We start from the raw sequence: 12,029 nt of genomic DNA on the forward strand, positions 1-12,029 counted from the left end.
TGATTGGGCCCCTGGAAGACTTGTCTTTTAGATTTTATTGCCATTATAATTACTTTGAGTGATAATGGTAATTTTCTTGACTTTTTATTAAGCAATTTTTCTTCTGTTCTGTTGTCAACTTTAGGAGCCTCGCAGTGTGTTCTTGTTAGAATGCCTATCAGCCCCAAAAGTACTGCTTCTTGAAAGTGTTGCATACGCTATGGGGATTTAAAGGGCGAGATGTAGTGGTTGTTTCATTCACAGTAGATGAGATCAGTAGAGAAGCAAGCGTGAAAGATAGGTTGTGTGAAGATTAGCAAGGGACTATGGGTCCAGCAAGACTCTGAGAAGGAGGGAGGTGCAAGAGTGTATAACCAGTGGTGATGTAGTTTAAAATACGGGATTTGAAGTGGAAATAAAGGCAGTGGGACGGAAACAACAGATGACTTGTTGGAGACAAGTAAGAAGCAGCTGATTTTGTGACACTTTGGACAGGCTTAGGCATAGCAGGGTAAGATGGAGTGTACACGGTGGAATGGCATTTTCATTAATGAGACAAATTTTGGTGGTATTGTCAGGACTTCCAGGTACAGGAATGGGAGGATGTTACTATTGGCATCCATGGTGTAGACAGTTTATAATTAAAAACAAATTGAAAAGGTTAGGGCTGGGGAAGAAGCAGGAGAAATATAAAAATATTGTTACAACCGTTAGGAGCCCATTACAGTGGATTTTATGTACTGTAAATTATATGCTTACAAAGATGTATAAATAGAATATGCTATATCGTAAAGATACAGCTTGTAATAATTGTCAGTTAATAGCTACAAATTATAGGCCAAATTTTGCCTTCATATATACTTTTAAAAGCTCTCATTAACATCACTGGATTATATATTTTAATAAGGATTTTTATCTAAGATTATGTTGTTATTTTAACATATCCTTATTAAATATTGACTTGGCACTGATGTGTGGATGCTTTTGCAGAAATAAGCCATTAAACCTGAATTGTAGCTCTTACCATCTAAGGCCCTGATGTTTTCTCTGGGTTTGATCCAGGAGTTTCCAAGAACTCCACATCTGGGACCAAGGGTTCAAACTGGTTTCCTGCAAAATTGGTTACCTGGATCAGGGCCAGCATTCTTAGCACTTTGCTTAAGTTCCCCTTCTCTTTTTGAGGAAGGATCCTTTCTGTGTGGTTTCTGCCCCATTTTTAAATTCATTTCAGTTTGGCATATTTTTCTGTTTGCTTTTGATAGAACATTTTGCAAAATATTGAATTCAGTAGTAGGTGTATCTTCATATGGCCGCTTAAAGTTCACTCACAGAAAAATGCCAGTAGTTGCCCTGAATAGGTATTAGTTATTTAATGGCAACTATCACATTATAAAAATTCTCCTACATAGATCGATCAATCAAAGCCTTAGCTGTTTTCCAGTAAACATCAACACTGCATGGAGATTAATCTGAAGAAAAAAAAAATTTCTTTGGTCTCAGTAATAGTGAATTCTCCTCACTTTAATGCACTGAAGAGTCCATTTAAGTAATCATTAGAAAGCTTGATTTTAATGCTTAGATGTTAGCTAATGGAGCTTAATCATGCTTTGAACTGGGACAAAACTGTGACAAGGGCTCAGTTGCTGTGAATGACACTGTATAAATAAAGATGATTACTTTAATGCACTGAGCAAATAATATTTCTCTGAATCTTGGTAGTGGTGAACATGAAGGAAGTCGGCGGATGAAAACAGAATTACTGGTGCAGATGGATGGCTTGGCCCGATCTGATGATCTTGTATTTGTTTTAGCAGCTTCCAATCTGCCATGGTAAGAGATCCAGAGAGTACATTTTGAATACATTTGCATGAGCTTCTAAGCACAGATAAAGATTTTATTTAGACTTTTGCAGAAAAGCCTTGATATTTGGTTAAAGCATTTAAAGATTAATTTGGAGCTTTTACTTTTAAACTCTACAATTCTTGCTATTTGTGCCACATGAGAATAATCCATAATAAAGTCAACATATGCTGGTGCTACCAGCTGCTAATATTTAAAATGGAGTATTTGACTTTATAGGCAAGTTATTTACTATGTTTAAGCTAAGAAGGGTTTCAGCCTGGAACTGTAAGGTGCTTAAAACATCTAGTGCTTAGAAGGATACTCCACAAATAGGAATGTTGGATTTTATCGGTATCAAATGTGACTTTTAAAAGTTGAGGGGCAAAATTCTAAAGTTTTTTTAACACGATTTAGAATAGAAGAATAAATGGTTTAGGATTGGAACTAGGGCACTTCATCATGTTGGTTCTCAAAATGGGCAGGACACATATTGAGAACGAGACAGACAGGAGAGGATGAGGTAGGGAGGTGACATTTGTAGTACGACAACTGTGGATGCTGGGGGGAGTCCAAGAGACAGCAGAAAATGTCCAGCTTGTGCTCTCCTTGAACAGCATCTCCCATGGCCACTGTCGGAGCCAGCATGTTGATCTGGCTTGATCATTCATCTGAACTAGTGTAGTATAGCTTTTTCTTTCATACAAAACATCATCAAATGGTTGCAGATAGTACATGGGGAAAACAATGGCTCTGGGTAAAGCACAGCTATTATTTAACAGTCTGATTTGTAGCTCATTAATAATCTTACAGAGTAGAAGTCAACACCTGTACAGGGAATTGAAGCCCTTTGATGATGGGCTTGGTTTTGAAGTTAGTTTTCATAGGTCTGGAATTAGTCTGTGGATTTCTGCCTGCCCCAAGATTCCCCCTGTCCCTGGGCTACTGATCTGTGAAATCTTCAGTGGAAGATCATATTTTCCTACAGAGAAATCTGTGCATTGAAAGCAGAGAGGGGAACTTCAGCAAAGTAAACCATGAAATCATCTGTTTGGTGAGGGACAACCTTGGATGCAAATGTCTGCAATAAAGATGAGTTAGGTATAAGAAAGGGGTTTTTTTCTTCCTTTCCCTGAAGTATACAGGAAGCAGAGAAATATAAGGTGTCTGCTGGGGGCAGACTGTCTGAACGGCTAATGTTTCTGCAGTCTGCTGATCATCATAGCACTGAGGTCTTTCTTGATATCCGTGTCCCTAAAGGCATGCAGACCTAAGTGGGCTTATTCACCTCTCGCATGTAGAGTTGGTGAAGCTAGGAGTCTGAAGACAGCAGTTTCCAGGGAACTACAAACTGTAGAAGCCCAATGGCAGGTATTCCCAGGAACGACCTTGTGTGAGCAGCAGCTCAGCAGCATTTCAAGTGGTGATACTTGAAATTTGACTGAAAGGTACATTGTTCATTGATATGATGCTCGCCCAGCTTTGTACTCTGACAGCCACAGAACAGGGCATCCAAAACTGGCTGGGAGCAAGTGAGGGCTCTGCACTCACAAAACAACAGGCTTCATTCCTGGATTGTTTTTCACGATGAGTGATTTTTAGCTGATTCTCATGAGGTCGCCATAGGGAGATGTGTTGGAAAAGCTTGTCTGTGTGACTGGAGGGCTCTGGGCTGTGATCAGCAGGCTGTTGCTGGCCATAGGGAGCGTCCGAATCGGAATGACACAGCGTGTGTATCCACGGCTTCTTGCTTTTGGATACTTGTAAAAAAAGCTTCAACTCTTAGTGCATATTTTGTTTCGTATAGCGTACAAACACACTTCTCGGTCATGACACACCACCTAATGTTCTCTCACAAAGTTTCTGGTTATGCTTTATTCTTCTCCTCAGCTGGTCCCCTTTTTGGCAGGCCAGGCTGAAAGGCCAAGGGAACAGGCAAAGAGAATTAAACAACAGAAGTGATGTTGGTGCCTCAGAGTTGAGGCCCAAAGGTAATATTTTGACTCAGTCCCATGTGGCCTGTAAGCCTGACCCATTTTAAAACATGTTAGTGCTGAGAAGCCCGAGTCCTTCAGAGACACAGGAGGATGTGGGTCCCCAAGTCTCCATGGCTCTGTGGACGGCTCTGCCATACAGAATTTCCTGCATGATGAACCAAAGGTTGTTTTACCCCAGTCCATCATCTTTCATGAACTTTGTGGGCAGTGTTCACATTGCATAATTTTGGCGCCTAAGGTAGAAGGCAAGTTTTTCCTGCTGTGAGACAGTCAACAGCGAAACAACAAATGCAGCAATTCGGAGCAATTGAGAGACCCACAGGGGTCGTCAGGGCTGTTTAACATCTTCATCAATGACTTGGATGATGGGACAGAGTGCACCCTCAGCAAGTGTGCAGATGATGTGAAATTGGGAGGAGTGGTTGATAGACCAGAGGGTTGTACTGGCATTCAGAGAGACCTTGACAGGCTGGAGGAATGAGCCCACAGGAATCTCATAAAACCTCAAGAGCAGGTGATCAAACACTGGCACAGGTTGCTCAGGGAGGTTGTGGAGTCTTCATCCTTGGAGATGCTCAAAAGCTGACTGGATGTGGCCCTGAGCAACCTGCTCTGGCTGACCCTGATTTGAGCAGGGGGTTGGACTAAATGATCTCCAAGAGATGCCTTCCAAGCTCAGCCATTCTGCAATGCTGTAAATCAAAGCAGAGGCCTAATCTAGGTACCATGAGAGTAATTCAAAGTATTTCTCTCTTCTGAATGTAAGAAAGCCTAAGGGGAGTGGTCATCTAAGTTAGGTATAGAGGCATAGTTGCTGCATACAAACAGGCAGTGTGTTACCCTTCAGTATCCCTCATTAAAAATAAATTAAAATAAATACCTAAGAACTCACTTGAGAATTACACAGTTCTTCTCTGATGTAAAGGCTGGAGTTTCTGTCCATCACAGAAGAGATCCAGTCCACCTCCTTCTACAAGACCTGTCTTTCTCTCTACATTTTCTTTCCTAATGCAAAACCTTGTGTTTCCCATCCAGTCAAGGAAGAGTGCTTCTGAGAGCCACCAGGCAGACATCTTACCTGCTGAAATTCAAGTGCCAAAGTGGCAACATATTCAGAGGCTTTCATCTGCCTCTCTCTATGGCCTGCCCAGGGTTTTCAGGTTCTTTAAGTAGGAGAATGGCTGTGTGGGCACCTAAAATTTATGTGGAAATAAGATGTACAAGTTAGGCAGGTTCCTACCCTGGCCCAACAGTGTAAGTACAAAGCCATCACTGGCTTTTATAGCCATACTAGTGGAGTCTGTTGGTTTGGGGGATTTATGCCTTGGACAAACTCATGAATTTAAATCAGTACAAAATCCACCCCATTTTGTGTTACAGTATCTATGTGGAAGGAACTGAGCAGAATTTGATTTAATTATGTTCCAGTTGTGTAAGAAAATGCTGAAAAATAAATAGCTACTGGGTGTGTGAACAGTTAAGTTTGAAAGAGAATACATTAATAATCCATTTGTCTCTTTATGGTTGTTAATAATACACTATAAATGTTTATGTTACTGTAGCATCGTTACTCTTTTAGAAAGAGAAACTGAGCAGTGCACTGCACCTTTCCGTGGTCTCTTAAATTATCCTGTGAGTAGCTAAGCTTCACATGTAATGCTGCAGCATGGCAGTATTAAAAAGGATCAGATGTCTTTAGAGGATCCATGTCTTTCTGCTCTTGCACACTGGTTTGAAAGGAAAAATCGGGTATTTGAAACCCACTGAGGAAGAGTTCAGAGATGGCAACTGGTCTGAAGGTCACCACGTGGTTGGTGCTGGATCTAGGGATCTTGGAAATGTGTTGATGTCAGCGTGAGGCTGAACTCTCTCTGTATGCTTCTGCAAAAAGAGATTCCTGCATGTATCTTGTTAACATGTGTCTGCCTTATGCAACTGATAAACTCTTTCTGGAAAGTCATGCAAAAATTACAGAATACAGTTTTGAGTGTTTTACACATTTGATTTTGGATCATTTTGCAAATCTGAAGTGCTAATTTCTGCAAAATTTCTTCTTTGAAGCATCAAAAATGACACAGCTTTTTTAAGGTAAATCCAAAATGACAAGATTTCTATTTTGAGGGAACTGCTGCCACATAAAGCTGGTAATTTGTGTTGGTACGAGGGTGGCAGCTGAGCCACTCTGAGAAGCCAGCTCCTGCTTTTGCAAGTTTTATACCTGAGAGCTTAGAATTTCCTTTTGGATTTTTTCAACATTGCTCATGGACAGGTTGGATTTTGCCCTTTCTTAAGCAAATCCAACCTCTAAGTGTAATGACTCAGATGTCTGGCAGAAATGTGCCTAGCGCAGAGAATATGCTTTAAAATGTGGCTGAGTGTATGCTTAGAAAGGTGTTTTAGGGGGATGGAAAGCTTCTGAAAGCCATGAGCCTGTCGCATAATCATCGAGGCTCACAGCCTCAAGGCATTTGGGAGTATCTGCTTCCAGAGCGGTGGTGGGGGTTGAACCCCCTTTAAGATCTCAACTATATGTTTACAGATTATTTTTATGTGTATTAGGCAACATTCAGTCCTACTGTAAGGCTGCATAGGGATATTTCACAACAGAGTTTCAGAATACCTAGTACTACAGTTCAAGGTTGTGGCTTCACAGCACAGCCCTGTGTTCTTACAAACATTTGGTATTAAGCTGGATTTCAAGAGATCTGTTTAACTTGGATATTTGTTGATCATGAAAAAAATTAGTACTAAGCTGCTTTTAGATGAACGAAAAGAAGCCTAAACAAAGCTCTTTACACTGCACTGCAGCTATTGATCTTCCTCTTCAGCCAGTGCTTGCTGCCCAGCCTCGCTTCCTGCTGCTCATCAGCAAGGCACTTTCTATTGACAAATTACTTGTTGAAATGATTCAACATAATTAAATAAAATAAAGGCCTCGTTAGTGAAGAAATAAAGTGATCCTTAACCACGTAGTGAATGTTTCCTAATGTACTGGTGCATTCAATTTGACTTCCATTCCAGTGCTGCTTTCTTCTCCCTCCCCACCCTCAGGATGGGTGAAGCTTTGGTGCAGGCTGATAGACTCTTCCCTTCTTGTCCAAGCTGAGTCCCGTTGGAGCCGTGAGCGTGTGGCCAAGATGGATTCAAGGAGAGGTGGGCTGTGAAACCCAAATCAGATCTGGGATTACCCCATAGCAAGCCCTTTCCCTCCCTCTCAGCGTTGCACGGTACGTACGGTGGATGAGAGCGAGGAAGGAAAGCGGAGAACAGTGTGGGGAAGCTCTGAGAGGAGCAGGAGAAGACGTGGAGTGACTACAAGCCTTCAGCTGGTGGGGTCTGCCTAGGCCATCTGCAGAGGAGGGTGGGAGGTGGGAAGCATGGCGAGCTCGCTCATTCTTGGTGCCTTTTCCTCTAGAGCACTGCGGTGATGATTGCACTAGGCAGGGATTATGGACCAGTCAGCCCTTGTTGCCGTTCCTGGGTTCACCTCTGGAGTTGTTGAGGTCTCTTTAGTTTCTGCCTAAACCACAATTGTTACCCTTCTTCCTTCTGGAAATGAAAATAGGTGTCTTGTTTATCTTCATGAAATTTGGGAGTGATGACATGGCATGATGCCACATGATGTCAATCTGGGGGAGCTCCGAAAAGTCACCTGCTTTTATAGGTCCTGTACAGCTTTGTGTATCTTTTCGTGAGCATTTCTTAGTACTTGTATTGGCTATTATTTCAGAGAATATTTTGGTTGGCTCAATGCTTATTATTCTATTCTGCTTAATGTTACTTAACCTTGCTTTTGATCACTAACAAAACAATTTAGCAAACAACCTAAACACTTTAGATAACAAAAATATGTCTTTATTTTCCTCTTTGGCCAAGAAGCAGGGTCACTGTAACCTTTCTGGATAAATAGAGCAACTTCTGTGTATCAGCAGACTTATTTACAGAACGTGGCTAGGGAGCTTATGAACTGTGATCTTGGAGGACACCCCAGGAGTGCTCTGAAGCAGGAGGAGTGGCGGAAAATGCCATCATTTAGAGGATTTGTAGGGTATTTGCAGAGACTGTGGCTGTGGTTTTTCTTTGCCTGCAAGGGTGCTTTAGGGTACCTGCGTGGACACCTCTGAAACCCAGAGCACTTTTGCCCTGTATATGCAGAGGATGGCAATACAGGTAAATAACAGCCAAGGGGTTGGTCAGCCAGAGAGTAGTCATTTCCAGCCAAGCAAAGCAATTTTGAGGTGAAGTTGAGCTGAAAAATACATTTTGAAAGACAGTGGGGACAAACATGGTTCTTTGGTTGTTCTGGGTGGGACCCTGTGCGAGAGGTGTTGCGCTGAATGTTGGACGGCATCTTAAAACAGCCTAAAAATATCGATAATAATTTCAGTATACCAACAGCCATTGATTAGCAAACTCTGGTATTTACTTCTGAGGCCTTGGTTAAGTACTGGGATGGATCTGAATGAATTCCTGTTGTCCTCTGAGTTCCTGTTGATCCGGTTTTCTGATCTTTGCTTTCATTGCCCTTGGCTCAGTGCATGTGGAACAAGCTCTCCCAAACTGAGAGGTCCTTTCTGGGGAAAGGGACACTACTGCTCTCGCTGAGCCGAGAGCCAGATGTGCTGAGATCTGTGGAAAACTTAGGCAGGCACCTAGATGGAGATTTGGGAGCACATTTTTGGTTTTCTTTATCATGTGCTATGCCAGTACAAAGCATTTGCTTTTAAAAAATAGGGACACAGTCATCAAAGGTGACAGAAATAATCTCTATGGGTGTGCTACAGATCTGTCTTGAGCTGGCTTTGAGCTCCCTGTAAATTAAAGAGGAGTTTCATACAAGAAGTGTTTCTTGGAATGTTGACTTTGCTGGCAAAAAGATTTCACCCAGGGAATCGGGAAAGGTAGAGGCAGGTTTAAGTGTACCCACAGTCCCAGATTGCAGGTGCAGTCCTCCAGCAGCTGGCTCCTGCTCAGCCAACAAGGGTGGAAATGGTGCTTAGGGCTCCTGTTTTTCTGTCCACGCAAGACACAGTGAAGTGAGTTTCCCTTTGATGAGAGTTTCTCAGCAGGTATGAGGACTGAATTATATTTTAAACTGAAATAACAAGTGACTCAATGGGGCCGGTAGAGAAAGATTGGTAGAGCACCTCTAAGGATAATAGCTCAGAGCAGCTCCTGGAAGGCACTGGAGACTTATGAGTGAGTAAATATTTTGTAGCAGCTATTTCTTCTTGAAAATTTTATGGATGACTGGGGTACTTGTAGACTGTTCCCATTACACAAATGACAAGGGATGAACTGCAGTAGGAATTTGTATTTAGTTGTTTGGTTGTATTACCATTAGCTGCAAACAACTGAAAAGCACTTAGGGAAAAAAACTAGATTAAAATGAACTGTTTGGATACGTGTTGGAGAGGAGCTGGCATGCCGGGCGTACCAGGACTCCTGACACTTGATCGAATCTGTGGCACTGGCAAGAAGGACTATTTCTAGATGGTGATGAAGTGCATTGAGAAAGGAACACAAAGAAACATTCCTTTTTCTTTCAAGCTTCCTTTGTTCATCACAAGCAAGTAGAAATGAAGAATAGTCCCAATCTTTTGTATTTTATCTTTTTTGTTTGTTTGTTTTGTTTTGTTTTGACAAAACACCTCTATTGGTGTTGATGTTGACAGCATCATGGTTTCTTGGCTCACTGACCCATTTATCCAGCCTGTCCATCCTTCATATGATCCTTTTTATAGGGATATTTTCCTTTGTGGTTGTATTATTTGTAATTTGTATTGCAGGAGCAGTCTCAGATCAACATCTTGTTCTGCCATAAACATGGCCCTCACATCTGAGACCTTCAGTCTGTATTTTATACCTACTGAGCATCCCTTACAAAGTAGCAGTTAATTAGTCCTGACAGTGCCCTAGACAGACAATTTGTAGTATCTCCTTAATAGCAAAGGGAGAAAGGGAGAGGTTGTTACTGATGAGACACACTGCAGATGAGTACCAGCGCCAGGGAAGATAACAACTTGTGATTGTTATTGTTAAGCCTCATTGTCACAAGCCAGCATATTGCTAACATACTGAACATGTAATACATTCCATGTATTAGGAATACACTGGATAATTAATACTTCTTTTTTTTTTCCAGAATTAGGTTGACACAGTTACAGGGGGGGTTGAAAAATGTCAGTCCCTGCAGCGAGGAGCTTGCTGTCAACGCCACGTCTCCGCAACGAGATGCGCTGAGACGATTCCTCTCCTCCTTTGCTTGCAGGGAGTTAGATTCCGCCATGCTGCGGCGGTTGGAGAAGAGGATTTTGGTTGACCTCCCAAGTAAAGAGGCACGTCGGGTGATGATCCAGCACTGGCTGCCCCCTCTGAGCAAGAGCGGAGGCGTGGAGCTGAGAACGGATCTGGACTACAGCTTGCTGGGCCAGGTGAGACAAAAACTGCAGCAGGGACAATGCCCGCTTGGTGCTTGAGGTCTTTCCGGGTGGGAACCATAAGCAAGAGTGACACACATCACCCACAGCAGTGGGATTACGTTGTGGCAGAAGAGGTCCAAAGCGGAGGGTTGGGACAGCACCTCCATATACACCAGTTGCGATGTACAGAGCCTGGGGGAAGGACCGCAGCTCAGTTTGAGGCTCCAGCAAGACACGGGGCCGAGCATTTCACAGGCACATACCTGGCCATGGAAATCACTGGTTTCACGCAGCTCTGCTTGCAAAATGGTGTATTCTGATCCTCTCTGTTGGGCCAACTTTTCAGCCTTAAATACAGGGAGACTTCCAGCAACAGTATATTTTATCACTCTTCTCAGCAGGCTGGGAGCACTTCCAATTCATCGGGGTAACGAACAGTTAATTGTGTAGGGAAGGTTTGTCACAGCTCCACTGCTGCGGGAGAAAAGAGCATTTAGACAGTGAAGAGATTCACTAAATAGCAGGCTTTCTTCATGTAGCCCTTTGTCACATCCTGAATTCTTTGAAAATATCTAACAGCTTACCCAGTTGGCCCTTTTTACGTCCGTTCACAGAGACAATACTGCTCAGTTTTTGTTTCATCAATGTTAATGAGGAAATGTAGTTATTTTATTAACAGGAAAGCTGGGAACAGACACAGAAAGGCAGGTTTTATTTGACCTACAGAAAGTTGCCCTACAGAAGGAAAACGTCCAGTATTTTCCTTGCTCCTACAAGGTACTGCAGGCACTCAAAACGAGAACAAGCAATGTAAGTTGAGGGGAGAGTACACATAAAAGTATGTATGTGTATATATATACACATACATTTCAGACAGGAATAGACTTTACAAATATTTTATATAAATATATATGCTTGTAAATGCCATTCCTGTCCCATTTGTAAGGCTATAAGCTGCAACGTATCATTCTGATCCCGTTACAGGAAACAGATGGGTACTCTGGCTCAGACATAAAACTCGTGTGCAAGGAAGCAGCCATGAGACCAGTGAGGAAAATCTTCGATGCTCTTGAAAATCATCAGCCAGGTACTACAGCTCTGAGGAGAGAATCTGATCTGGGAAATGCTGATGATCTGCTGTAGCTCTAGAAATTATAATGTTAACCCCAGCAGGTGGAGCTCTGTTATCTGCTTAGAAAAGTTTTAAACTGTACATCTCTAAAGCATCTACCTAAGCTAACATTTCTGAAAACCAGGCCTTTTTTTAAAACTGTCAGTATCTGTGCACCAATATGAATTTTTCTTTATCTCACTAGGTTTATTCTGTTATTTTTGTATATTAAGTGTTGCATTAGACAGGGACATAAAAGAATGTCTTTTGGTAATAGTAACAGTATTTAATCAATTCTCTTTAGGTAACAGTAACTTACCTGTGATCCGATTAGACACGATCACAACAGCAGATTTCCTGGATGTGATCACCCATACCAAGCCATCAGCAAAGAATCTAAGCCAGAAGTACACAGCTTGGCAGAGAGAATTTGAGTCAGTTTGACAAGAAAAAACCCCAAAGATTGAAAATTTCCAAGACTTTTGCTATCCAAAATGGCATCACCTTGCCTCCAAAGGATCAAACAGTGATGGGGAAGGAAGTGCTGTTGTTTCCAGGAAAGAGAATGCAGTGAGAAATGTCAGGGGGAAATCTTCACTTTCAAAATTTAATGGGGATGGGGGCAGTGTTTGGGTATTTTCTATTAGTCATTTTCAATGACCACTCAAAAAACATTCTTCA

At 42.1% G+C, this 12,029-nt stretch overlaps 1 protein-coding gene across 1 annotated transcript in view; it reads left to right on the forward strand.

Annotated features, from left to right (window-relative positions):
* KATNAL2 (katanin p60 subunit A-like 2) overlaps window positions 1–11,926 on the forward strand; it is a 31,775-nt gene extending 19,849 nt beyond the window's left edge. Inside the window, exons 13-16 of the mRNA XM_010582989.1 lie at window positions 1,699–1,809; window positions 10,087–10,249; window positions 11,222–11,324; window positions 11,653–11,926. Coding sequence (XP_010581291.1) covers window positions 1,699–1,809; window positions 10,087–10,249; window positions 11,222–11,324; window positions 11,653–11,792 — 517 coding nt within the window. The 3' untranslated portion in view covers window positions 11,793–11,926. The remainder of the gene's footprint in view (window positions 1–1,698; window positions 1,810–10,086; window positions 10,250–11,221; window positions 11,325–11,652) is intronic.
* The last annotated feature ends 103 nt before the right edge of the window (window positions 11,927–12,029 follow it).

This window comes from Haliaeetus leucocephalus, unplaced genomic scaffold (assembly GCF_000737465.1).
Source record: "Haliaeetus leucocephalus isolate CR32 unplaced genomic scaffold, Haliaeetus_leucocephalus-4.0 Scaffold866, whole genome shotgun sequence".
Lineage (NCBI taxonomy): Eukaryota > Metazoa > Chordata > Aves > Accipitriformes > Accipitridae > Haliaeetus > Haliaeetus leucocephalus.